General features: G+C 44.5%; 3 protein-coding genes across 9 annotated transcripts; 1 reads left to right on the top strand and 2 right to left on the bottom strand.

Moving 5' to 3' along the window:
* Positions 1–1,142: 1,142 nt before the first annotated feature.
* prpf4 (pre-mRNA splicing tri-snRNP complex factor PRPF4) lies at positions 1,143–12,879 on the bottom strand. Of its 4 annotated transcripts, XM_026174907.1 has the most exons (16): positions 12,820–12,879; positions 12,599–12,700; positions 10,295–10,481; positions 9,907–10,093; positions 9,659–9,746; positions 9,499–9,578; positions 3,887–3,980; positions 3,668–3,762; positions 3,493–3,551; positions 2,904–3,027; positions 2,728–2,817; positions 2,392–2,514; positions 1,879–1,986; positions 1,603–1,721; positions 1,414–1,520; positions 1,146–1,336 (listed from the first exon to the last, which is right to left on the bottom strand). In XM_026174907.1, the coding sequence occupies exons 3-16, from the start codon at positions 10,464–10,466 to the stop codon at positions 1,250–1,252; spliced, it is 1,533 nt and encodes a 510-aa protein (XP_026030692.1). In that variant the 5' UTR covers positions 10,467–10,481; positions 12,599–12,700; positions 12,820–12,879; the 3' UTR covers positions 1,146–1,249. The 4 variants fall into 4 exon arrangements, with proteins under 4 accessions (XP_026030690.1, XP_026030692.1, XP_026030693.1 ...); XM_026174905.1 differs by lacking the exons at positions 12,599–12,700; positions 12,820–12,879 and adding an exon at positions 11,327–11,404 and having other exon boundaries at positions 1,143–1,336; XM_026174908.1 differs by lacking the exons at positions 12,599–12,700; positions 12,820–12,879 and adding an exon at positions 12,760–12,778.
* A 38-nt stretch (positions 12,880–12,917) lies between these two features.
* cdc26 (cell division cycle 26 homolog) lies at positions 12,918–14,700 on the top strand. Of its 2 annotated transcripts, none has more exons than XM_026174910.1 (3): positions 12,918–12,981; positions 14,228–14,326; positions 14,460–14,700. In XM_026174910.1, exons 2-3 carry the CDS (start codon positions 14,246–14,248, stop codon positions 14,670–14,672), a joined length of 294 nt encoding a protein of 97 aa, XP_026030695.1. In that variant the 5' UTR covers positions 12,918–12,981; positions 14,228–14,245; the 3' UTR covers positions 14,673–14,700. The 2 variants fall into 2 exon arrangements, with proteins under 2 accessions (XP_026030695.1, XP_026030696.1); XM_026174911.1 differs by lacking the exon at positions 12,918–12,981 and adding an exon at positions 12,999–13,301.
* A 2,009-nt stretch (positions 14,701–16,709) lies between these two features.
* On the bottom strand, positions 16,710–26,732 carry fer (fer (fps/fes related) tyrosine kinase). 3 transcript variants are annotated; one of them, XM_026174904.1, is made up of 20 exons: positions 26,290–26,732; positions 25,377–25,505; positions 23,473–23,604; positions 23,187–23,360; positions 22,823–22,922; positions 22,550–22,733; positions 22,306–22,443; positions 22,112–22,231; positions 21,732–21,854; positions 21,439–21,640; positions 21,127–21,225; positions 20,051–20,254; positions 19,801–19,923; positions 19,655–19,711; positions 19,456–19,574; positions 17,929–18,023; positions 17,731–17,854; positions 17,416–17,570; positions 17,152–17,274; positions 16,710–17,070 (listed from the first exon to the last, which is right to left on the bottom strand). In XM_026174904.1, exons 2-20 carry the CDS (start codon positions 25,443–25,445, stop codon positions 16,934–16,936), a joined length of 2,478 nt encoding a protein of 825 aa, XP_026030689.1. In that variant the 5' UTR covers positions 25,446–25,505; positions 26,290–26,732; the 3' UTR covers positions 16,710–16,933. The 3 variants fall into 3 exon arrangements, with proteins under 3 accessions (XP_026030689.1, XP_026030687.1, XP_026030688.1); XM_026174902.1 differs by having other exon boundaries at positions 20,051–20,257; positions 26,290–26,731; XM_026174903.1 differs by having other exon boundaries at positions 20,051–20,257; positions 26,261–26,731.
* Between the last annotated feature and the right edge of the window lie 1,077 nt (positions 26,733–27,809).

Below are 27,809 nucleotides of genomic sequence, written 5' to 3' on the forward strand. Positions count from 1 at the left end.
AATAAGAAAAAAATACAACTAACGATTTAAGATAGGCTGTGTGATTCCCGCTGGCCTGCAGACTAAGATCTCCCTGTCTATTGTTACAGGGTGGGAATCTCCCCCTCCTCTCCAAGTGGGCCAAAGTAAGGATACCTTAAATAATTTTTAAAGTTTCAATAATCACGACCTTAAAATATATGATAATCATGTGCATTATCTTCCTCCTTGAGTAGGAGGTCTACTGGCCCATGAAGTAGATATTGTGCATTTGCTCATACTACATAAAGAGTGTATGTGTGAAACAATCACGGGGCATTATAACATGTGTATGATGATGTATTTTTGTGTATATACACATCTTGCACTTGAGATGGTCCTTCTTTAGATATTATAGCTTAGTGTGTATTTGATCATGCTGCAATTTGTGTGTATGTGGAAAATCTGTGCTTTTGAATGTGAACGCACCATGTGATGTAACGTATGACTCGTGGTATACACTGGGGTCTCAGGTGGGTCCTCAGACACCTATTGGGAAAGGCCTGCTAATGGTGTGACTTCCACAAAGCGTTTATCTGGTGCCTTACTTCTGTCCATTAATGTAGCAGCTATCTGCACTACCTGTGGTGCACACGACACATAAAGGCATTACTGTGGCTTCACAAAACTGTTCATACAGTGAATGAAGAATAATCACATTGTCTACAGTAGGCCAGTTTCCTCACAGTAACCACCAACAGCAGCTCCCCGTGGCTGTGTATCTGCATCCACAGCCACGCACTGACGGCATAAAAAGGTTTAATTAGCAAACGTAACACAGGTGTGCCAATCGCCTCACCTGTCTGCTTCCTTAATCACTGTCTCACTGCTCCACCTGAACCTGAAGCCACGCCCACACTGAAATGTAAACTGTCTTGTTTAAATGTCTTTGTAGGTAACAGAAACTATTTTTCTGGCACAGCACAAATAATCTGTGGCATCTTCGTGTGACCCCTGATGGTTTTGTGAATGCCTGAGGCAGTGCCGGCATTTTAATGTCAATAGTTTTGTGTAATTTTGTTGTTAGCTAGAATTTGCAAAACAAGTTTATCTTTTTTAAAATTTGGATTTCAAGTTGGATTTCGAGGCTCATGAAAACGAATCAGCTTCAAACTTTTGAAAATTAATTTTTTTCTTTTTATTCCAAAAAGTGAAAACAAAATATTTTACTGAAAAACAAAAACAGTAGATCAGTGTCTGGATGACATAACTCATGATGTCACTAATGACATCACTCAGACAGCCACAGTTTGAAGGTCCGATCGTAGGAACAGGTGGCGATGAGTTTCCCATCAGGTGACACGTCGACGCCCATCACCTGAAAACACAAACAGGTCAGAGATCGCCAGCAATTAGGAGCGCCCGAATGGACCAATCAGAGCACAGCGCTCATACCTTCCCCTCATGCCCAGCAAGTGTCTTCAGTGGCATCCAACCCGGATGACTCCAGACCTTCGCTGTGTTGTCGTATGCACCCGTCAACAGGAAGTGCCCGTCTGTAGCTGCAAACACAGGAAGTACGGTCACATTAACAGGAAGCAAGGTCAGTAATATTTAGTTTTGTTGAACAATAACGTTTTTTACGTTGAAAGCGGACGGCAGACAGCAGGTTCTGGTGGGCGGGGACTGTGTAAAGGCACTTCCTGTTTCTCAGCTCCCAGACCTTACAGGTGTTGTCTCCACTTCCTGTTGCCAGGTGATACCTGAGTGGAGAAACATTATTGAAGCTGTTAATTCTGATCAAACCGTGAAATTTATCATTTTAACATGTTTACAACAAAAACAATCTCTTCACTTCCTGCAGAATCCCAATTATTGATTCGGCTGTGTGTTTTGTGTGATGCTTTGTGATTGGCTGACCCGTTGGGGGAAAAGTGCAGGCTGTAGATCTCCTTCAGGTGACCCTCAAGGAACACCACGCAGCGTCCCGTCCGGAGGTCCCACACCCTGCCAAACGCATCCAGGCCACTGATTGGACCACAGACAGAGCGAGCTGATTTGTTAGTTACAGAGACGTGCTGAGACGTGCTAGAGCAGGGGTGTCAAACTCAAATACACAGTGGGCCAAAATTCAAAACTGGAACTAAGTCGCGGGCTAACATTAATATTTATTGAAATATATTTATTGCTCCAGATATAAGAATGAATCTTTTCTTATGGACTCAAACACGTTTTGCTGAAAAACTGAATATGGAACAAGCAAAGCTTAATACTAAACAATATATATATTAGCTGTATAACACCAGTAGGCCAGCTCTGATAGTAATTTGGTATGGCTTCGTGGGCCAAATGTAAGTAGGCTGCGGGCCAAAGTTGGCCCGCGGGCCAGAGTTTGACACCTATGTGCTAGAGGATGTTGTAGCGTTCGTTTACCCTGTAGCAGCCAGAGAACCGTCAGGGTGAAAGGTCAGGTCGTGGACACCTTTGCTGTGACCTTCCTGATGGAGGATTTCCTCCTGAACCTCCAGATCCCAGAGACGCCACGAGTAATCGTAGCTGCACTCCACACGGACAGGAAGTATGTCACACACAGAAAAAAATATTTCTGTGTTAAACTCAGAGTAAAACTTTCGAAGTAAAATGGAAAATTTTTTTAAGGAGAGAAAGTAGGTGGTGCTTAGTGTTTGAGCATGCTCTGTCTCTACACGTTACACAGGTATTTTGACTCATTACAGTAAGAATGAATATTCAGAGTAATTTCTACTTTACCAGGTTGTACCCAGGAACCGTCCTGACGGATGCCACGACACCCGAGAAACTCGCTCGCTGTGGCCTTCAATGTCTGCCACTGGCTCATCACTACAGCAACCAGAGACACAAAGCCATTAATTACTGATGGGATATGAATCAGACCCCACCCCCAGTTACCTGCCCCTTGCCCTCACCTTTCCAGGTTCCACAGCTTCACTGTGCCATCAGCAGCACACGAGGCCAAGCTGACATCTGATTGGTTAAGAGAAACTCCGGCCTGGGGGCGGAAGACGAAGGCACCCACATTGGTGTTGTGACCTTCAGCCAATCAAAGAGCAGGACAGAAAAGGGCGGAGCCTCAGACAAATGATTCACAAGTGATCAAAGCATTGATCAGTTATCATTTAAACCCTCTGGGGTCCAGCATTTTTGACTACTTTTTGATTTCACATTTAAAAACTGTTTACCTTCTCTTGTTTGGTATCATTCTTTTCAGCACAACCTCACATGTTTAACAGTTATTTTTTCATTTGACATACTGTATTAACACAATCAACACAATCGTCTCATTGTTTTGACATGCAAAACAAAACAATCGACTACACTACACAAGATACACACAACTATTTTATCGATCAATTACAAGCCCCCTTGTAATCATCATATAATGCTTGACATTTCTGTGGCAATAAATCTGAAACCTCTAATTTATCTCACTAACAACTAATCAACAAGCAATTCCAATGTAACCAACAACAAAAACAAACATTAAGCACTGCCCACCTCTGAGTGTCCGAATCAGGTTGCAGTCAGGGACGGACCACAGCTTACACAGACCGCTCCTGGAGGTGTTAGCACGTTAGCATTAGCTTCAATACAGCAGTTAAATAAGCTAACATTTACTCATGCTAATGCTAACTGTTTGCATTTTATGCTAGTAGTGGGCGGTGCTTGTTACCAGGAGGCCGTAGCCAGCATTTTGGAGTCGGGGCTGAAGTGGCAGAAGCTAATTGGTCGATCGTCCCCAATCTGACTGCAGAAGTTGTTCAGATTCTGAAGAAGCGGAAGAGGGGGTGGTTAGTGCTGCTCATGCTCACTGAGAACGAGGACATTCGCTGTGACACTCAGAGTGTTGTTTTTGGTGTGCTGCTATCTGCAGTTAATAAAATTGACTCACCCTCAGGCTCTTGTGCAGCTCTTGTTGTCGGATTGTTTTGGTTGCCTCGGTAACTTCCTTCTGAGTGCGTGCAGCCTCCAGGCGCCTCATTGCTCTGATGGACCAATCACAGAGATAAGGAGCTATAGCCAATGAGAATCAACCAACTGACATGATATTTTTATCATTTCTTCTTGACAGATCCTGGCGGCTCATTTACCAAGTCTCAAATACTTTAAGATCGCAGTGTGCGATTGTATGTATGGAAAGTCTAAGGAGTCAAACGCGTTTCTGTACAAGTGAAGACTCTGTTATCGTCCACAATAATACGGTATGAATTCCCGCAACAGGGATATTATTGCCATAGCAACACTGTGTTTAAAACTAGGGGTGCCCAGCTATGTCTGACAGCCAGAGCCGTGTGCCCACCTCCGAGGATGAGTTAGTAAATAGGAAGTTGTCTTGAATCATGCTCAATTATCCAGGTAAGTAAATCCCCCAAAAATTATTCTGTTCATCTGGACGTAGTGTTTGCAGTGGGAGAAACGTTTAGTCACTCATCCAATGATTTCTTCAGTTCAGCTGAGTGCAGGTTTCCCCAACCATATAAGCAGTACATTTGCACAATGACTGAAACTAGCCCACTGAATGAACAGCGGGCTGTGAGGTCAGTTTCAGCAAAAGGGCTGAACTTTGCTGTGACACCAAGACGAAATCCCACAAGTGGAACTGATCACAGCCACAGAAACAGCCATTCAAAACTACAACATTGCAACTGCGGACGAACGTTTCCATCCCATATCAGCATGGAGGACAGGAAGGCAGTCACATCACTTAGTAATGACAACAACATTATCATCCTTCCAGCAGACAAGGGTAGGTCCACAGTTTTGCTAAACCATAAAGACTATGATGAGAACATTTTGTCACTACTCAGTAACAAAAATAGGAGGGTGAGAGATTGTCTGAAGCTGTTAGACCAAGACAATGCTATTGACCGGACCTCATACCACAGGCTATACCCAGGGGAATCTACACCAAGTCTGTATGGTTTACCTAAGATACATAAACAGAGTGTACCTTTAAGATCAATTGTCTGTATGATCAACTCGGTCACCTATAACATCTCAAAGTTTCTGGCTTTGATCCTCAACCTGTTGGTAAGCAGCTCTGAACACCACATCCAGAACTGGATGTGTCTTAATTCCACCTATTTCACATACAAGGGTCAGTATTACAGGCAGAAACATGGGTGTACCATGGTTTCCCCAGTTTCACCCATTGTGGACAACTTGTACATGGAAGAAGTGGAAAAGAGGCCTCTGTTATCCTATTCTGGAACACCACCAAGTCATTGGTTCAGGTACTCTGTGGACTAATACATCAAATTCACCAGGGAGGATATAAAAAGTGGCAGGTTAGCCTTCTTAGACTGCGAGTTTTCCATCAGTAATGAGGGACATTTAAGAGCTGATGTGTACTGTAAACCAACGCATAAGGATCTGTATTTAAGGTTTGACTCTCATCATCCACTGGAGCACAAACTGGGTGTCATCAGGACAACACAGAGCGAACACCATCACCACAGATACAGCGGCCAGGGAAGAGAAGAACATCATGTCAAGAAGGCCCTGAGTAAATGTGGTTAACCCAGCTGGACATTTGTCAAAGCTGGGAAAGCGCCTAAAGAAAGCTCCAGCTGATCAAGAAGAGGAAAACAACAACTGCTGTCTAAGTAAAAACCCTTAGTGATCCCATACTTGTCAGGAGTATCAGAACAGTTGAGATGCATTTTCTCAAAAGACTGCATCTCTCTGGCTTTTAAACCCCAAAACACGCTGCGCCAAAAATTGATCCACCCCAAGGATCGGGTCCCCCGACACAAACAGAGTAATATAGTGTACGCTTGTTAAGTGCCGGGAGGATTGCAAGGATTTATACTTGGGGAAAACCAAACAACCTCGGGCAAAGCAGATGGCACAACACAGGAGACCTAACTCATCAGGCCAGGACTCCCCAGTCTATTCACACCTACAGACCAGTGGACACTCTTCAATGATAAGGATGTACACATCCTGGACTGGTTTGGGTGGGGAGTCGAGGAGGCCATTTATGTGAAAAGGGAAATCCATCTCTAAATCGAGGAGGGGGCCTAAGGGTACATCTTTCAGCTTCTTACAATGCTGTGATTAGAGCTGGGCGATAGAACGATAACGATATCTATCGCGATATAACTTTTACTCGATAGAGAAATTAAGCTATCGCGATAGACCTCGCCGCTCTTGTCCTCTTTAAAAAAAAAAAAAAAAAAAGGTCGGCCGATCCAAATTAAGTAGCGCAGAGCCGAACCAATCACAGCCGCAGCGTCACGTCGCGTGACTTGTTACGTACAGCACAAGTGCCAAGCCGCACGTGTGTTTGTTTGGGAAGCAGCCAGCGGGTAATGGAGCCAGCGCGTAATGGAGGAAATGAGTGTGCCGACTAGAAAAATCAACAGAGCGTGACCGAAGAGAAAACAGATGATGGTTCCAACGCCGGAGAGATTGTCGAACGGAAGAGCCATAGAAGTTCCGTAGTGTGAAGGTATTTCGGCTATTTCAAGTCTGACAAAAAACAGAGTAGCGTGCACTGTAAATTGTGCCGAAAGCAAGTCTGGAAATACAATGAACTGGTGCATACGTCACACTGTGCGCCACGTTATTGTTTCGGTGAAATGAATTTCTACAATACTGTTACTGTTAATTCTACTCTCTGCAGTGTTTAAATGCTTACATATACACACAGTTACTGTCCGTCCACACATACGACTCGGTTCTGCTTCTATGCCCCAGCTTTGTTTACTTTTTCCCACCGAGGCTTCTAGACTTCTGATTGGCCAATATTTCTGCACGGTTAGGAATCTAGCGCCACCTGCTGCTTTGGCATGTTCATAGCACCGTTTTCCTTCATTTCTGCCTTTATGTGTGGACGGGATTATTTTTTTAAAACGAAAACGGAAAATCTCCGTTTTCAAAAATACCCGTGTACGTGTGGACGTAGCCTCAGTCTCTGACTGGAAGCGCTAATTCGTCATTCGGCTTTTGTCAGACTAAAGTAACTGTTAAAACTGTTTGAAAAGCTCAGCTATACAACAAGGAGAGATTGAGAATTTCCTTTTAGTTCTCAGTTTATTTGATATTGACAAAAGTTAGTCAGTTTTGTCTGTTCTTCTGTAAAACAAACTAAGATTTATTTTTAGAATTAATACTTTGTTTCTAAGTGGAATTGACAATTTAGCCTGTTTCGTTTGTTCTATTTTGAAACTTAAACACTTTAGCGGCTGCCTTTCTTTTGTAGTTTGCAATATTTGCCTTTATTTATCTGAAAAAGTCTCATGTTCCTTAAGTACATCTACCCTGTTGAACTTATTATGGGAAATAAATATTTAAATAAAAACAAGCTGCTGATTATTTCACATTTTACTTGTGAGCAACGGCACATTTAAATCTTACAAATATAGTTATTTGGCTTATATCGTGATAGATATCGTTATCGCCTGAAATGAAAAAAACATATCGTGATATGAAAAAATCTCATATCGCCCAGCTCTAGCTGTGATTCTGTAACTCTCTGTGAATGGTACTCATGGCCATTGATGAATGATCACTGATCATGACAATTTGCATTTTTATGATCAAGAAACTGACCTCACATTGTTTGTCAGTGGTTGTAGTTTCTGTCATTGTGCAAAGTTACTGTTTATAAGGTTGGGGAAACCTGCAGTGAGCTGAGACTGAAGAAGGTGAAAACAGCCAAAATCACATTATCGAGTATGATCAGGCTACGATGGAGGAGATATCAGCAATGATTCCACTGAATGTCGCTGGAAAACTGGTCATCTGCATGTCATGTGACAGAGCCAGTTGTCACTGATGTGGTCACAGTAGCTATTAAAAAGTTTGTAGCGTCTTTACTGTCCAGTAAAAACTAAAAAGTGCCTATTGTGATTTGGCGCTATATAAAGAAAACTGCCCCTTTGAGGGCAGAGCCAGGACAAGCTGGACAGATTACATCTCTCAGCTGGTCTGGAAACACCTCGATGTTCCCCCAGATACGATAGTGGCCGCGGAGAAGGTCGGGGCTTCGGTCCCCTGTCCCGTGACTGGATCCCGGATAAGCAGAAGAAAATGGATGGAACGAACTGAATCGACCTGCACACAACATCCTGACAGGAAATTTCTCTGACTCCGAGCGTATTCAGCAATTATTTGACAGTTTTACTTCAGATTTACAGGGGAAACCCAAGCTCGGTTACTCTGCTGCTTAGATTTATTCTTTTACCCGTGCATGTGGAAAGACTAAATATAATATTACCGATTGGTTATTGGTTGTTAGGGATGGGTATCGTTTAGGTTTTATCCGATACCGGTGCCAAATCGGTACTTTTGAAACGGTGCCGGTGCTTAAACGGTGCTCAAACCGGTGCTTAAAGAATAGAGAACACAAAATTGGTCCAAAAACCTCTCATGTTCAGCTGTTTTTTTGTAAAAAGATAACAATGTTAGCCTTTTCTGCAGCTATAGGGGATTTATGGCATCACTCTTGGCTGGAAGCAGTGCTTAATCAATGGAAAAAACACAAACTTTGTCCAAAAACCTCTCATGTTTAACTGTTTTCCACTTTTTCTTTGGTCATTTTAGCCTTTTTGGCCGGGGTGAAGGGAGCATCTGCCATCAAACAAGAAGACAGCCGCATGTAGCTATGATGGTGTTTGCTAGTTCACCTTACATGCATTAATGTAATAACGTGGTTAGCCTACTCAACGTAAATTACACACGAACAACATTAAGCTACTCACGCAGAGAAGAACGGCTGCTGCTGCATCATCCTCATCATTTCTGCTACACTGGCAGGGCTAGGGGCACGGACTCTCCTCTTCGTGTTTTTGGGGGATGTTGCTAACTCCGGGTCCGATAACAGGCAACCCACCCGCAGTAGATGTGCTCGGTGTGAGGTCTCGCAGCAAGCTATCAAATACGGCGCATTTTTCGGCTTTTAAAAAAAACGCTATGCGTCTCCAGGTGTTTCATCGGATTCAAGGTGTTACCTCCTTTGCACAGTATCACAGTATCAGCTTAAAGCACTTGTTGCTGCTGAGTTTGCATATTTTGCTATGAAGTACAGCCAGACTTGACCGCTTCGCCTTGGGCATTTTAATCTGTAGCTCTGCTCTAACAGAACGTACGTACCTGGGCCCGCCTACTATCCTCGGAAACGTAAAATGATTGGCTAGAAGTGTATCACAGCTCAGGAAAAAAAAAGCACCGAAATAAAGCACCGAAATGTGCGCTGCTTTTCGGTCTGGTTACTACCGTTTATGTCAGAACACACCAGTACCCATCCCTATTGGTTGTCATGGTGATATGGCTGTTCATGAAACATAAAACACAGCATTCAGTGGTGAAGGTTAAGGTTGATGTTTACGTCTTCACCAGGCGGGTTTGAGCGGAGGGATTTTTAGCTCTTTTGTCCTTCTGTGATATAAGGACTCAGTGTGGTGCCCTGCCTAGTTACTGAGAGAGGAGTCTGGTAGAAGCGGTGCACTCAGTGGTTGTCTTTGCTCCTCCTCCTCTCACGCTTTGATAATGACTCACCGGGGAAGAGAATATCTGGCCAACCAGAGCCGAGCATCCTTTAGGGAAGCGGAGCCTTCGTGGTACCATGTCTGCTGGCACTGTGATTGGTCAGAGAGAAAATGTTTAGATCATGCAGCCAGGTGTTCTGAAGCCCCACCCACACTCCAGGTCAGCTGACCTCATCCTGCGACCTCTTCGCTCGCTCTTCGTCCTTCCTGGATTTCTTCAGAGCGTCCGGACCGACCACGGACAGCACACTGCGCAGCCTGAAGACACACACACACACACTTTTACTTCCTGTCTGCTTCCTCCCTGTCACACTGACCAAGTTTGACAGGTTTTTTAATTAAATTATTGGCCCAAAATATTCCTAAGATGACTGCTGAGAGTGTTCTACAGAAGATTACAGAAGTTATTTTGCTCCACCTTTCGCGGCGGTCAGCTGGTCCCTCTCCAAATAACGTGATTGGCTCCCCCAGTGCACGGAGGCCGGCTTTCACCTCAGCATCATCAGTGGACACAGTGATCTGTCGGGCTCGTCGCCGTCGCTCAAACTCAGCAAGCGCTTCCTGCTGCCGCTCACTGACCCGCTCCTCAATCTCCAGAGTCTCCCCTGCAGGGCATCAAGGAAAAACAGAGTCAACCAAATTCCTGCTATCAATTAATCACAGATCTGATTGAGCAGATATTATTGATCACATGATTGATCAGAGCCTTGACTGTCGGCACTGTGATCAGCAGAGGGTGGAGGTTCTTCTAATTTCTAATAATTTTTAAGAGACATTTTATCAGAGAAACTGAACAAACTGCTAACCTGATGAGATGTTGATGTTTCCCGCCTCAATTCCCGCCCTGACTGCATCACTTCCTGTTGCTGAGCTGCTCGCCACATTGGCGCTCAGACGCTCCCGCTCTTTCTCCTCCAGGCTTCCATAGAAAACTCTGCTCTTCTTCACGGCCGGAGCCACATCCTCCTCATCGGACATACTGACTTCTTTTTTCTGGAGAAACAACAAAAACACATGAGGAAGATAAAGGTGACATTTTTAATGACAAAAAGAAAAACTGCTCAGAAGAAAAACCTTATTGATCCATTGAGCAGCAGCAGAGTGGCTGAAACGCAAACAATCACCCTGATCAGTAATAAGTGATCAATCAGCAATGTCAATCAGACACAGTAGCAGATTCATACTATACTTGGAACACCTTTATTTTTAACTTCCTGTTTGAGCTGCTGCAACTTCCTGCTCAGCTTCACTCGCTGCTGTCGGTCAGACAGAATGACATGCTCACAATGATCAGCATCTGTTACAATGATGAAATGACCTTAATGCACCTGCTGACATGTTAATCTCACCGCAGAGCTCCACCTCACTGGCCTACAGGTGTGGGTCACAGACAGGTGCTGCACCTGAGGCATGGATTTCCTCTCATCCAGGTAACTTCAGGTTATGCTGGGTTTCTGTACTATTATGGTCAGAGACTTCCTCCTCGTGTAAATCACTGTGGTAACTGATGGGATTTACCCCAGGTTAGAGATCAACAGGTATGAAATCACGCCTACTGACCAATCACCATTCCTGGATGATCCCTCAGAGCTCTGCAGGGAGAGTTGCAGGGTGCTTTCCCTGGTCGTCAGTAGTAAATACTCAGTTTTATTCCTGTTTAAGCATCAATATCTGAGCACAAAGCCCCTTTTCCATTAGTACGACTGGTTTTCCATAACAATCAAGTACCACCTGATCTGTGTGATCGTTGTTATAGCAACGCTGCTCAGTTTCCTGTGAAGTAATTAATATCCAACATGAATGCTACAACAAAGGTGGACGTGGAGGCGACGATATACCTGCTGCTCGGTCTGTGGCTTTTCGTTAGACTCAGGGAACAGGACATTATTCTTTGTAGCCATTTCCTTTCGTTGCCTGTTTTCAAAAATGACATTTTAGATTTTCGTGAACAAGACGCTCTCATGACTCATTGAGTGACGCCACTGACCAGCCAATCAGCGGCATGCAGTCTGACGATGTCACATTTAAGTACCTGCTTGGAACCCCAGCCCGGCAGATATTAAAAAAAGTACCTGGTACCAGGTACTATGACCTGATGGAAAACCCTGGAAACTGTGGTGAGTACTAATGGAAAAGGGGCTTAAAACACCTGTGCTGTACCTGATGACCTCAGGTCGAGTCAGTTTTTAGATTTAATTTAGTCTTCTTAAACAGCAACGCGTCTGCAACTGAGAGAAAAACACTGCATTAATGTTTCTGGAGTAAGTTATGTTAAGAGTCCATTTTTAAGGTTCCTCACTGAGAGACCTGACCCACAAGGATCTGCGTGGTGGCCACACTCAGACCTGTTCCAAACACTAAGGAAAAGAGCTTCAACGCTTCCGTTGCTGAACAGACGAGACACTGGAGCATTCTTTATGAAAATGGAGGAGTCCCATAATTCATAGCGACAGACTTATCTGACCATGAAAACAATGATATAATAACCAAAGTGGAGCAGAGCATGAAAATTTTCATCATAACTTTTCCATTTCATCCACAAGGTATATATATATATATTCATAGTTTTTAACAGAAGCTGTTAAACTCACAGCTGAACTCTGAACATCACACTGCTGGAAAACTACTTCCTGTTGAGTTGTTACTGCATTAAGAACAAATTTACATAAACTCTCTAAACATTAAGAACTCTATGAGCTGTTCAGTAAGTTTAAGCTTGTGAATATTCATCCAGTTGTAATACACTGTGTACCACCGTTGCGCCTCGTTTCAACGTTTAAGGCGTCTTCAGTAAATCCAGCAGACTTTTGACCTCCATCAGTACATCTGAGTCTTTGTTCTGCTTTAAAACTCCACCCTGGTTTTTCACAGGCTTTGGCACAACAACGGCCTTCGCAGAATCAGGCTGAGAACATGCTGTGCTGAATTCAAATTGGTGATTAGTTTGAAGACCGCGGACATATTTACAGGCGCCGCTCTAGGTGACCTTTGACTCCGTCCCCGTGTTAGGGTCAATGATAACGAAAACAGAACTTCGTAGTTCAGACCTCTAAGCGTCCTCCTGCAGCTCTGCACCGATCAGTAATCGCTAACTCCTCACCGTTTCTCACCTGTGTGTTTCAGGTAAAGCTTCGCGCTCACCGGAGTCAGTGGACAGCGCGAACCCAGAGCCTCTTCAAGGGCTGAGTGTCTGTAACGTGCCGGAGCACGCGCTAACGGATGAGGGGGTAGAGCAGAGTATGGCTGATTTACGCTTTGACGTCTCTCTCACCTGTGCAGTTGAACACAGCGGCTCAGAATGCCGTTAAACCGTTCAATGAGAGAAACTTACCGGAGGAGACGAAGGACACACCGACGCGGAGCACCGTGACCCGGAAGTTCTTCCCTGAAGTGCCACCGGGTCAGAGGTTGCACACTTCCGGTGGACGCAGCAGCTGCAGAAAATAAACAGAGAGAGAAACTGCGGGAAAGAGCATTACAACTCCTCTATCAGGTACCTGCACACCTGTTCACACTGAGGGTATCCGCAAGGACTGTCCGTTACCGGTCACTGTAACGTCACTGCGACTTTACTTTAGCGCAGCTTAGCTTAATTTAGTTTAGCTTAGCTTAGCTTCTGTGAACCCCATCTGCGTGCGCACAGTGCGCATGAGTGGCGACTTAAGGAGCGGCAAGGTTAGGGGTCAGAGGTGAGACTGTTATAGATATTTCAGCAGCCAGTCAGATGAGACCATTAAATGTGTCTGTATAACCTCCAGAGCATCCTTTAGAAAAGCAAGCGAGCTAATCATGCTGCTGGTTCCTGTCTGAGCGGTAGGTGTAGTTTATTTAGTTTCTATTGCTTTAGAAGCAGTTGGACGCCCTGAGCTCCGCCCTGAGCTCCGCCCTGAGGCCCTTACCCCGGGAATCTCTCGGTTACCCTGACGTCAGTAATCAGGAGACTTCGGGAGTCAGTGTTGCTGTGGTGATAAGTTACCTGGACTCCTGCTGTGGCTTGATATCAATACGTTCACCATCAGGATCAAACACAGAGATCAAACAGTGTGATCAATGATTCTGATCACAAATATCAGGAAACATTTTTTTAGATCTGGTCGATCCTAATTATTGATCTGATGGAAACGATAACTGAAGCTGATTGCTGTTATTGATCAGATTTCAGAATTAATTAAAGCTCCTGTGTCTGAGCTAATGATCTATTGAGTCGGTGTTGTTGAAAGGTTGAAAAGCCAAATGGCTGCTCTCTGGGACTCTAAGTTTAACCTTCATCACTTGACTTTTTTCCTTCCTCTGAAAACTTTTGAAGTCATCCTGCTCGATGTAGGCATCATCATGACAACAGGAGTTGTAGTTTTATTTTTAAATTACAGCCAGATGTTACAGCCTCATGATATTCACAGTAAAAACACAACAGCTTGTTTCTTTTTGTGCCACCATCAACCTCAAAGCCCGTAAGGATAAGCTAAGATAACCCTTTATTAGTCCCACACGTTGGAATTTTTTTGGTCACGAAAGCATCTGGAAATAGGAAGGGTTCTGATTGGCTACACTGACTTCAATAGAACCGTGAGATGTTTTATTTTGAAAATGTCCAGGAAATGTGTGCAGTAAATCATATTCAGCAGGTTTATAGAACATTGAACTTGGAGGTGAATCATTTTCACCATTTTCACCATTCAGTAAGCATGTCAAAAAGCAAATCTGATCACTCAATCCATGTATTGATCGTCTGCTTTCAGCCTGGACTCTAAGTGAAAATGTTGAGGAGGAAACCGACTCGTCTGGAGCTTAAGATCGATGACACTGAGGAGTTCGAGAGCGTCAAGAAGGAGCTTGAGGTCTACTCACTTTTGTACCAATCAATCAATTAATCAGTAATAGTAAATGAGAATGAATAACAATCAGTAACATCTGACACTTTAAAGGAAGTAAACTTCAAACAGGACATTATCAGGTTTTCTTTTTCTTTAGGCCAGAAAACGTCAGCGAGAGGAGGCAGAGTCGGGAGGTGGAGTGGGTGGGGGATCTGTAATTGGTGTTGATGTAATTGGGGGTGGAGCCTCTGCCTCAGCATCATCCTCCACAGCCGCATCAAGGGCAGAGCTTATCAATGAGCGAATTGGCTACAAGCCCCACCCTAAACCGGCGACCCTGCCGACCTTATTTGGAAGTTTACAGTTTTAATGATGAATAAAGTTTGAGCAGAAAAATCTTTGGAGTTTGGAGTATCATTTTATTTTAAATGAGCAAACATAAAGAATCTCAGAGTGAATCAGAACCCCCCCCCCCCCCCAGCATCATGTGACCTGGTCAGTCAGATGGTCTCCAGTAAGTGGGCCAGAGATGGAGTTCCTCGGCTTTCCTGCCTCAGTCAGGCTGGACTTTATTGACACAACAGCGTCTGACAGCCGTTGCACATTCATACCAAGCTTTTCTTCACACACACACAACTGTGTTGTATTCAGTCTGCATTCTTCATATTTTATTTTACCATTTTATATTTAAAATGTCTACTTTTTATCCATGACTGTGGTTGTCCAGAGACTGCCTGTTGTGTGTTAATTCCAGTTGATAAAACTATCAAGTGGAATTAAAACTATTATTTTACCGCTCTGTGCACTAAATCACCTAATTAACTGAAGAATCTGCTGCATTTAGCTCATCTTCTTAAGAAGCGCTGCATTCTGTTTTTTGTCCTTTAGACATTTTTATCACCATTTGATAAGATTTCCACGTGACCAATACAGGTGCTGTGTTGTTGTACGGCAGTGAGATGCCAAACTATGTTTATGGGAAGAAAAAATTTAGACTCATGTGTATTCATGGTGACAGGAGGCCATCTCTGGTGCTGTTTGACAGTTTACATTTTTGGCTCAATTATGATCTAGTGTACAATCCACTAAACAATTTTTTTCAAGTCTGTAAAAATTTTGAAACCAAAATGCTAAATAAGGTCCCGTTTCCACTTTTAACTCAGACGAGAACTGAGCAGTTGCTTTTTTCAAATGTATTAACATTATTTTATTTGCACATAAATGTGTTTTCTCCACTTATACTTCCTCATAAATTCTGCATTTGCATCATCTTTTTTATAATCAACTTAATTTAAATAAATACACTTCTCTCATTCAGTTAGCGCTTTATCCTAGTTATGTAAACAAGAACCATTCACCACTGATTTGATGTCCAGAACGAACCTAGTTCAGACCCTCTCCACCTTCTTCATCCAGGTTACCTGCAATGTCTTTAAAATCCAGCAGATGTTGTTCTTGAGCAACACATCACCACAGTTATGACTATCGGGCATCACCTAGGGCTCAGTTCGTTATAGCCAATTTACTCCTTAACTCACCTGCTTAAAGTCTGCATAGAGGCATGGCCTCTTTGGCTGATAGGTGAAAAGCAACTCAGTGGTGTAGCTGTAAATGCTGAACTACACCTCTGGACTGCATTTGTGCTGTTCCAGCATTTTGAATGGGCATCAAACACTGGCTTATTTTCATACAGTTTATTTTCATAATAAAGGTACAACAATAATATTTTAAAAAGACGATTAGTGTCGGAACTCAGAAAAACTTGTATTTACAGTAACAGTCAGTAGGTGGAGCTCTCAGCTCTGATGTCCAAGAAGTGATGCTTACCAAACACTACTCAAAGTTCTTTTACTCTGAACACATAGCAACCTGAAAATATACAAAGTGCTGGTGATAAAAATCCAAGCTGTTTGGTCAAAGAAACTTTCTGGGGGGGAAAAAAAAAAAACCGCTTGTGGACGTGGTCTGTGTGATGAAACTGTGCATCATGTGCTATTAACCAATCAGCAGTGATGTGCAGAGAAACCCCGCCCCCTAAAAAAGGACGTAAACATTTTTATTTTTTAGTGTTTTTAGTTTTTGTTGGAACGCATTTTTGTTTTGTTCAAGTTAGTGTCTTCAATTAAGTTTAAACTGATATCAATGACATGTGGGCTCAGTTACCGCACGCGGTTTCTGTCTTTTAGATCTTTCAGATTTTAAGATTTTCCCAACTAAAAGCTTCTTCAGATTAATGGCAGAAATAAAAAAATTAAATTAAATAAAACAGTTTTAGTGTTCAGAGCTGATGGTCAAAGGGAAGGATGTGTGGCCGTTATAACAGAAGGGGGCTTCACATCGTTTCAACTAAAAAATAGAAATATTTGAGTTTAAAAAAGAAAAAAAAGAAAAAAGCTTGCACAAACATTTTAGCAGCTTCTGTTTGTTTGTAGTGTTGTTATTGATTCAGTGTTTGTTTACTCTGTTTGTTTATCATTTAGTGTAGATCAATCGATCAATTACTCATTCAGTTTCTTGACTCGAGGCTGGCGTCCTTCCTGTAATGCAGTGTTTCGTGTTCTGATCTCGGAGTCTGCGATTGGCGATCTTACACTTTAAGGGAGTGTCCTCAGACTGGCCTCATCAACCTCATCACTTCTTCTTAATAGCAGCAAGGTCCCGCTGCAGCTCGGAGAACTTGGGCCGGTCCTCGGGGCTGTACTGCCAGCAGCGCTGCATCACTTTGTACACATCGTCAGGGCAACGTTGAGGGCAAGCCATCCTGTAACCTAGCAACCAGGAACACATGGTCACCACTTGATGATATCACTGATTTTGTGATGCAGCTGATTGATTATCTGAGTGTTTACCTTTCTCCACCTGTTCTCGAGCCTGCTGATTGGTCATCCCCGGGTAAGGACATACCCCCAGACTGAAGGTTTCCCACAGGAGGATACCGTAACTCCACACATCGCTCTCTGAGCTGTAACGACCTGCAGCGCCCAATCACAGCACAGCACACAATCAGCAGCCACTCTCTGCTCTGTTTTTATTAACTTCTGTCACAGACTCAACAGCTTCTTTAAAAATCAACAGGCATCTCAGGTACAGGTGTGTGTGTGTGTGTGTGTTACCATAGTTGAGCGCCTCAGGTGCAGTCCATTTTATGGGGATCTGTTTGAGTCCAGAAGAAGAATAAATGCCGTCATCCTCCTGACGACTCATCCCAAAGTCACTGATCTTCAGCACGCTGTTATCCCCGACAAGACAGTTCCTCGCTGCCAGGTCCCTGAGATACACACAGACACACACACATACACACACACACGCATACACGATGGTTAAACTCAGAAAATACTTAAACTTTGAACTCACTCCGAGTTTGATGGCAAGAACAAGTCTCTGCAAAGTTTTGACGGGTTTTATAACCCCGCCGTAACCGTGGTTACCTATGGATGCAGTTTTTGCTCTCCAGGTACGCCATCCCAGCCGCAGCATCAACTGCAAAGCGAAGCAGCTGTTTGGTCTTCAGCTCATCCTTCTTCTTTCTCAGGAATGACAGAAAGTCTCCACCTGGACTCATAAGACACACCTGTTAGAAACTGACCAATAACAATACAAGTTCACTCAATTTAAGCTTCACCCACCAGGAACGAGCTCCATGACAATGTAGATCGGCTGTCGCTGGGTACAAACGCCAATCAGCTTCACAATGTTCGGGTGGTCATACTGCTTCAGGATTCTGCAGCCAATCAGAGAGGAGCAGAGTGAGCGTTCAGCCAATCAGAGAGCAGAGTAAATGTTAAGCCAACCAGAGAGGCCATTTTTTATATTTCTCACTCTGTTTAATTAATTTCTGAATGTGATCATCACCTCTTTCTTTGGTTAGAGGTAACTATCCCACGCTTCTCTTTCTGGAACAAACTCCTGGAGGAGGCGGGACTCTGGGCAGGTGTGGGATACTCACAGTGCCTCTGGTTCAGAGTTTTCCTCAGGCGGGTTGTCTCTGTAAGACTCGGGGTCACTGACTAAGGTCAGGTAACAGGTCAAAGTGCCCGATCCTCTCAGAGTCTTTGGGTGAAATCCAGAGAAACCTGTAGGTGTCACGGGGTCATCAGCCTGCTCTAAAAAAAAAGTGTTGGAGGTATGGAAGGTCATAAGCACCTCAATCCACCTCACTCCCCGAAGGCCAAAGGTCACTGATTGCATTGTATAAGCTGATCTAAGGCCACGTGTAATACGCTTGGCTGAAGATGAGCTGAGCGCTGAGGAGGATTAGAAGGCGGTGAAGCCTTAGCAGAGTCCTGGCAAACTTAAACAGAGAGTGAGGGGTGAATGCTAGGGGGAGCTCCTTTTTGATCCATGTCTTTAATGTCATGTAGAGTTCTGAGACAGAACCAGTGGAGCAGCAGAACTGCATGACAGATCCTTTCTTTAACACAAGGACCAAAGCTGTGATCAGGTATCACCCTGCTCAGCCTCCCTTATGGAGAAGAGATGCGATGTAGTTTTGGCCTTTCTCTGACTGTCCCATCTAAAGTTTGAGACAACCCTAATGACCATCACTTCTTGGACATCAGAGCTGAGAGCTCCACCTACTGACTGTTACTGTAAATACCAAATCCAGGAGGATCTGACTGGAGGAGCGCAAGTCGACCTTGGTGTGATGAGCCTTTTTCCGGGTTTTTTAAACTCACATCTTTCTGTTCCTGAGGCTGATAGATGGGTTGAACTTTCTGAACTTGCTTTATAATTTTCTCTTCTTCTCTTCTGGCACCGTGGATAATGATTCAGGGTTCAGGTTTGGCTTCCAAAGTCAAAACCGTGCCCTTAACATTCAGCTCGGACTCAGCGGGTATAGAAGAGGGTTTCCTGTTTTCCACCTTCAAGGTTTCTACCTGAAGGCGGAAAACTCTGGACCTGTTGAGATGGGAGGAGACTATGGAGGGATTACTGCTCTGGGAATACCGACATTCCAGCAGGAAAGGGAGAAAAGGACGTCTGACATCGCCCGATTAGATGCTGACATAACAACCCAAGTTTGACAGGGAGTACACAGACAGACATTTGGGCTGTTTCCCGATATGTGGTGTAAAAACTGTTTGATTGATTTGCTACTGACTGATTTGTTGATGATGATGATGATGTTGATGGTGCTTGCATGAAGGGCTCACCTGGCCTCAGACAGAAAGCGGATCTTCAGCTCTGGAAGCAAATCCTCTTTACACGTTTTCACGGCGACCGGTGTTTTGTCTCGCTGCAGAGTCCCTTTGTACACCTCGCCAAAGTTACCCTGTAATAAAGACAGCAACGAACGACGGGAAATGAAGGCGGTGAGTGAAAGATGAGTATAAGGACAGGTAGATGCCTCACCTTTCCCAGCAGGTCCCCCAGCACCACATCCTCATGGTTCAGGATCCACTTCTTGTCCTGCAGAGAAAAAACAGCCAGTGAGCACCAAATACCATCATGATAACTAACCTCAATGCACAACTGTATGTGGGTGTAGGAGGGGCTACCTTTACAACGGGGTTTTGCAGCACGACTCCAGACTTCTTGGTAATGACTTGCTTGGTGGTGAAGTGATGCTCAATGAGCTGAGGGATGGTGGTGAAGCCCGTCCCCTCAAAACGGTACTGATTCTACCAGAGAGGGTGAGAGACATTAGCTTAACATATGAGAGAGACACACACACACACACCGGGTTACTGTGTGTGAATATATGTCGATATATTGGATGATGAAGTGTGTGTGTGTAATCGCACGTACATCAGCATACTGGATGATGAAGTGACGTCTCTGATCGTCAGAAAAGACAGACAGGACATACTCGCCCGGTTTGCCATGGCTCTCCCTAACGAGGAATTCTCCCTGTTGCCGTAGTAACTCCTGAGCCTCAATGCGGGGGATGGCGCCGTGGTACCACTCTTGCTCTGCTAGAGGGCGTTCCGATGTGGGGATCACATCAAAGAACTGCTGCAGAGATGCAGAAGAAGAAAAATCTCCAATATAATCTGATTCTTCCACCTCTGATTCAGACCGCCCTCTCCCCCCACCTCCTCCAGCTCTATTTGGGGGAAACCGAGGCGTTTCCAAACCAGATGAGACTAACGATCTCTTAGGTGTCCTGGATCTTCTCCCAGTTGGAGATTAAACACCTTAGTAAGGATCAGCACAGCATCCACATCCCTACAGCAACCGCTCCATCAGTCACTCTTCCACTCTGCTCTCTCTGAGATACCGAAACTCCTCCAACCAAGGACCCTAAGCCTCCAATACCTAGAGTGAGAACATGGCCTCACACATGGAGCTGCTCATTCTCATTCTCTGGAGAAGCTGAAGGTGATGTGAATCAGTTGACCCGTGATGCCAGAAATGCCAATGAGAAATTCAAAGAGGCGGTGCCAAAGCCAAGTCCCTGAAATCCACGAGCACTCCCTTTGTTACCCTGTCTCTATCCGTAAAAGTTTTGAACAGCATCAGTAACAAAGGGCAGCCCCAGTGAAGTGCAGCACCACCACCACCAAGCCCTCATTGAGGCCGTACAGGGGCTGAATGCACGCAACTACGAGCTAGAAGGCTCTTACTTCCAAAGCACCCTCTAGAGGACTGCCCAAGAGATGTAGCTGAATGAGTCCACAAAGCACAGGTAAGCAAGTTGGACAAACTCCTTCCACACCTCAGTTACAGCTTTGGCTAATGCCAGAGTCACTCTCTGATTAGCTGCTTCCTATCAGATCTATCTGGACTCCCACAGGCTAATCAAGACTCCTCCGTCCTCTGGAGGCTTCCTTCACCTCTGATTCTGTTGAGATATAAACGGGTTCAGTGTTGAAAAGTCTTACCGAGGTAGAGGAGCCCAGCATTGCTTTGGGAGATCGAATCATCCCAGCCAGAGAGTGACGAAGAGTGTCGAACCGAGATCCACGGTCCTTCACTTTGTCCTACACACACACACACACACACACACACACACACACACACACACACACACACACACACACACACACACACACACACACACACACACACACACACACACACTTTTAATCCAGAGCGCTACATTCAAATGTTAAATGTGGAAAAAACGCTTGTGAAAAGGAATCTCTTCCTGTCAGTTCTAATCGATAAATGAAAACTAATAATTGAATATTTACAGTTGATCCGACAGAGCGAGTATCGTCCTCGTATGGCAGTGCGGGGGGTGGTGGTGGCGGGGGAGGGGAAGCAGCAGCATCTGCCATCTTGGCGTCGAGCAAGGCCTTCTGGGAGGCAAGGCTCGCCTCTGAGCTGCGCAGTGATTGGACAGCGTGCCGAAGCTCGAGGAGAGAGAGTTTCTGACTGAGCAGCAGGACGCAGCTGAGGGCGAGAGACACAGACAGTCAGAGACAGAGAGAGAGAGAGAGGGAGAAAGAAAGAGAAAGCTCCGACTCCACCTCCTCGCACTCACTCGCTCTTCTTCTCCGCACTCTGCTGACTCGTCTGGATTTTGTTGTCCAGGTCGTCAGCCAGCGCCTCCTTGCCCTGCAGATTCTGCTGAGTCAGCTGCAGCTCCTCTGTTGCCGACGACAACCTAAAGGCAATTAAAACAAGGGTTAGTAGCCACACCCACATACACACAAAGACAGTGGTGTAACTCCACTAAGTACACCACCCCCCATCACACAGACCCTAAAGCCAAACAGGCCAAAGCAGGCAGAGTGGTGCTCAGGACCCCAGGCAGAAATCACAGAGCTCTGCGCTCACCAAAATCAGATACTAACAGGTACTACAAGCTTTTAGTTTGGTGGGTTACGGCAAACACTGAAATGAAAGTTTGAAAAAACGCACTTGGCTCTCAAGCTTTCAACTGTCAGCGTGTTCCACAAAATCTCATTGGCCGGCAGGTTGTCCATCTCCTCCGAAAGAGATGCGTCAAACTCCACAGTCGCCTCTGGCGTCTCCGGAGACCTAAGAGAGGTAGGCAGGTGGTTACCAGTGCAACCCGGACAAAGAGGTGTCCTGTCCAACAGGTGTGAGCTGACCTGTAGGCGTCGATGAAGTGCTGATACTCGGCAAGAGGATCGATCTGCTCAACTGCTGCCGCAATCTCCTGATGGACCTTCACGATCTCCTCAGAGAGAAGACTGCTGATCTCACAGTACTCCTCAAGAATACTTTTCCTGCACCAATACACACACAAAAAGTAGCTGACAGTACTTTTCCAGAATATTTTTACTGCAGTAATAGATAGGTATGAGATGGTATGACAGTGGTCATGTGACTCACAGGGCAAGTGTCATGTCTTCCTGCATCCTCTGCAGAGCGTCCAGCAGGGCGGGTGCGGCATGGCAGCGGTGTTCATCCTGCTGCGTCCGGGCGCTGCACACCGCGAGCACATACTGGTTGTGAAGGTTGTGGAGCTTCCCCATAGCCTTGTCATAACGGTCGCGGGCACGCTCCACCTCACGGCCTTTAATTGGAAGTGAGAGACGGTTAGGGAGGAGTCAAAAGGACAGTGTAACAAAGGACAGTGTAACAAAGAGGGTTTCAGGGACTCACCTTTGGCTACAGCCTCTCTGTATTTCTCTTTGGCGTTGCTGGCATCACGGCTCAACTGACGATACGTCACCTTCAGCTTATCCAGGTCAGTCCTGGTTACCTAGCAACCATAACCATACCGAGAAGTAACGAATGAAATCTTAACCACATGCCTATAAATTTAAATGGTGGATGACATCATAATGATTAGTTTTTAATTAATTGAAATTATTTAAAAGCTGATGAAACCTAAGAGACGTGCTCAGGTGAGCTCACTCAGTCCAACATGCTTGTAAAAGCCCTGGCGTGCTTATATTATGCACCAACAGGAAACTAACTTTTAGCTAAGGCTCTGACTCAGTCTGCTGCCCCTCCCCCTGCACACCTTGTGGATGTGGCTCTCCAGCTGCTGATGAAGACTTTGGTAGCTCTTCTTCACCTGCTGCTTGTCCCGGATCAGCGTGGCGAGACGGTGCAGTGGCCCCGAGTTCAAATCGTCGGCGTGACTTCTCATTATCCGACCCAACGCCTCCGTCTGACGAATCACCTGCGACCACGACTGGGGACACACACACACACACACACACACACACACACACACACACACACACACACTTAGACTGGTCCACATGCTTTGCCCCTCCCATTAAACCGACAACTGAGCCACTCACCTTACTCACGGTGCTGACATAGTCGGCAGTTTCTTGTTTCTCCATCTGCTGCGTCATGCTGAGCAGCAGAGAGGCATACTCTTTATCACTTTTCACCCGCAGCGTCATGAAGCGCTTCACCGTCTCCAGCAGCTAGAAGGCAGGCAGCAAGAGTGAACCAGACAAGAAGTGACGAGTGGAAAGGAGGAGGCGCAGAATAATGACATCACACAAAAGACAGGTGTTTGACACAGAATGTAGATAAAAGATGGACCTGGCCACTGTGACACACTGATTTTTGGAGTCTCAACGTTAGCATTTTGGAAGGTGCTATGTTATTTATTTGATTAAGGAAGTGACCATATTTGTCCGAGAGGGCAGATTTACTTAATGCTGTGTAATATTAAATCAAAATCTTCAAATTTCACTCTCAAAACTGAAGATCACCCTTCTCAGCCCTGTTAGTACAGTAACCTCACAGCAGCCATATAAATTAACATAATTAAAAATGCTCCTAAAGGCTCCAACAAACTTTACTATACAAACTTTAAAAAAAGTGTTATATAAACATTTGCCCTTGTACGGGTGTAATAAACCAGGAAATTATCTATAGAGACTAGGGATGGGTATCGAAAACCGGTTCTTGTTGAGAACCGGTTCCCACTGTTTCAATTCCTTGGAATTGTTTGCCATTTTTGCAAACGATTCCCTTATCGATTCCAGTCGCCCCAAATGACGTCATCACGTTGCGGAGCGTCATTTACCTCGCAGGAAACACGGCGCGTAAGCCGCTCAAAAGTTTGGTTATACTTTACGAGAACGGATGACAACAGGGCAACTTGCAATACTTGCAAAGTAGATATTTCATTTAAGGGAGGAAACACTACGAATATGCAAAAGCATTTGCTCACAAAACACGCGATGACCTTAAATGAATGTCGTGTTTTTAATTCCGCTCCGGACTCGTGAACCTCAACCCAGCAGCAGCGGTAACGTTTGCACGTCCTCTCCCGTTAATGCGGCAGGTAAATAATCAACTAACAGTGCATATTATGTTAGCGCAATCTGCCTTATTACAAGACCTGCCATTACTGTGCATTTAGGTGACCATGATGAGAGAGACAGAGTCTGGCTCAGATGCTGGCAGCTCTCGCTGCAGTCTACCGGTAGCGTCTCCTTTCAGGCCAGGATAGACGAATGTCACCGAGCAGTGACTAAGTTTGTGGTAAAAGGTTTGCACCCATTTGCTACAGCAGATGCCCCCGATTTTCGGTAAGTGAATGTGTTTAATTGTAGGCAGGGACATTACTGGATATTCTTGTGTAATTGCTACAGAATAATTTATGTTATAGTTTGTTATTGCTACAGAAGAATATTTATTTTATTATTTTACATTTACAATTTCTTTTTTCCTGGGGCCCCTTTGACACCCCATTGAAGAGCCGTAGGCTGTGGATCTCTTAAGATCTCACTGTTGGGTTTGTAAGGCCATGTTACTCCTAAATTTCTATCTTGTTCAAAGAGAAGATATAAAACAAAGTTCTAAGCTAATCGACCTTAGTGTTCTCCTTTTTTAAAAATAAGAATCGATAAGAGAATCGATAAAGAATCGAATCGTTAAACAGAATCGAAAATGGAATCGGAATCGTGAAAATCTTATCCATACCCATCCCTAATAGAGACCCCAAATTTTGTGTATTAGTCTGTAAACATGTTTATTTCTGCTGCAAAGTTTTAAATGGAGGTATGTGGGGACTGACTCACTGCTGCCCCTGCTGGACATGAGAGGAACTGTATCCATCTTTAATTACAGTCTGTATAAACAGTGCCCACCACAGGTCAGACTGTGAACTGCACCCCTCTGATAGTGATCTCCGCAGGTGGAAACATGTTGAGCTCTTTGAGTATTTGAGGCTATATCAGACCTTTAACTCCCAGTCCTGCAGCTTCAATAATCCCTCGTGGGAATTCCTTAGATCCCGACCGAACCCCATCCTGGATCTCAGTCTTTGTGTTTAACAGCGTGGATTAGCGGGCACTGATAGCATGGCCGTCTATGGAGAGACAGAAATATCAGCAGGTTCATAACAAATAGATGATCTGAAACAAACTCTTCAAACCTCGACATCTCCCACAGTCACTTCTAAACCTCTGAACAAATTGAGCAGGATATGTTTACTCTGCTAAAGCCACAGCCTGAAACCTCATAACCCATTTTATACTCTCTAACAACCCTCTAAATAACCGCTGAAATCCTCAGACACCAGAACAGGGTGATTTCACCTCCAGCACAGAAAAATTCAAACTGTCCGACAACAGAAATGAAACCATCAGGTGTGAAACACTCACTTCCTCCTTGGCTTTAAAGTGGTTTAAACTATAAACATTAGCTTCAATCTGCTAAAGCTAACTCAAAAACTTTCCAAGACTTTCCAAAACACGTTCCAAGCATATTTCCAACATCTTCACTACTTCCTTCTAGGACGCTTCAAAACTTTTCAGACTTCCTTCAAACTATCTAATCACGTCACAAAACCTTAAAACACATGAAACGGTTTAAATATAGCTTTAAAGCACTTTAAGATGTTTAAAAACTGTTTTAAAAAGTTAAAACGGCTTGTGGCACTTTAAGTTTCAAACTATGCTAACGCTAGCCGCTGCTCCCGTCTAAATTAAAGGGAAATGAAGCTAGCGTGCTAAAAAGATAACGGCAGCTTCCTTTGGAATTGCAGGAAAACTGACTTATTAACATACTAACAGCTGCTGTTAAACTTTGTTCAGAAGTCTTTAAAACTGAAGCCGAACGCACTCAGAGACCCCCTGTCCGCTTCTCCGAACCTTTTCTCCGGGTACGAAGCTCCAATGGAGCGGCGGAGGAGCGCCGGGATACTCGCAGGGGGTTCCCAGTTTTTCCTGCGCTCCTCGGACGCTTTCTGCCGCTTTAACGCACCAGGAAGTGGGTTAATGCGGCAGGAGGCTCGCTGTCCGATCACCGCGGTCCTCTGTCGTCCTTGGCCGGTATCATGTCCTCCGGTTCTTCTGGATTCTCTGCTCCGTTTCCCGGCTTCTCCAGCTGCTGTACGGCTACCGAGCTAACGGCTAACAGGGAGGGGCTTCCGTGGGAAACGGAAGGAAGGGGGGAGGAGGGGGTCTTATTGTGTGGCTGAAGACGTGAACGTGTAACATGCGTGGGATATACGTTGGAAAGAGGAGCCGTAGGACACAGAACATCTGGATCAAACACTCCGATTTCACACACCTGGATTAAACACACCTGGGCATCATTTCTTATCGCTGCACCCTGTGGTAGAAACTATAAAAATAAACCTGAGAATGTGCACACCTGTATCTGAGCCAGGTAAGCATCTTGGTGACCCGCCAAACTAAATCTTGCAATAAAACCCATTCAGCTTGTTTAGATAGTGTCAGAAATATCCAGAGCAGCAGGGAGCCTTACCTGTACTGTTATCTCTCACTGTAGCAGGTATTAGCCCTTCGTCACTCCCAACATCCTTGTTATGAAAAACAGAGGTGGGACCAAGTCATTGTTTTGCAAGTCTCAAGTAAGTCTCAAGTCTTTATCCTCAAGTCTCAAGTCAAGTCTCAAGTAATGTCAGGCAAGTCAGAGTCGAGTCTCAAGTCACTGGTGTAAAAGTCCGAGTCAAGTCACAAGTCTGAAACTTTGAATTTCAAGTCTTTTCGAGTCTTTAAAAAAAAAAACGAAAAAAAAAATGTTGCAGTTATGCTAAATGTAAATATTAGACCATGTAATTTTAAAATCTGTGTTTTTCTCAACACATACAAAATAGTGAACTTAGAAAATATACACAAATTGTGAAATTGCACCTCTATAAAATGCAGCTCAATTAAACCTAGCTCCAAGAATAATTTTCAACGACAGTTCTGAGATAAGCTGCATGTTATTCTTGGATGCGGTTGTAGGACCAGCTTTAAAATCGCATGACAAAAATATCATACACATTAAAAAAAACTGTATCACCAACGTAGCCTGGACAACATTTGCTAGTTAGATGAAGTCAGCTATCTCATCGTAGCATATTTATATGCATATTTATAATCATATGGTTCTTGGAGTGAGTGCATACACTCATGAAGTTTAGTAACTTCAGGTCACTGCAACAAGCCCAGGTACAGTTTACCGACGGATGGGTGCAGGACCTTGAAATGCACCGTGTAGAACGAAAGACCATCGTACATATCATAAGTCTACCAGTCTCACAAATTGTCTTCATAAATACACATTCGTTAACCGTTTATTAATAGGACCTTTGAGCTCAACGGTAATTAATTAGTAGTGGAAATAATTTCTGGTAGCATCACAGAAATGTAGCAGTGAC

Source organism: Astatotilapia calliptera, chromosome 7 (assembly GCF_900246225.1).
Source record: "Astatotilapia calliptera chromosome 7, fAstCal1.2, whole genome shotgun sequence".
Taxonomy (NCBI): Eukaryota; Metazoa; Chordata; class Actinopteri; order Cichliformes; family Cichlidae; genus Astatotilapia; species Astatotilapia calliptera.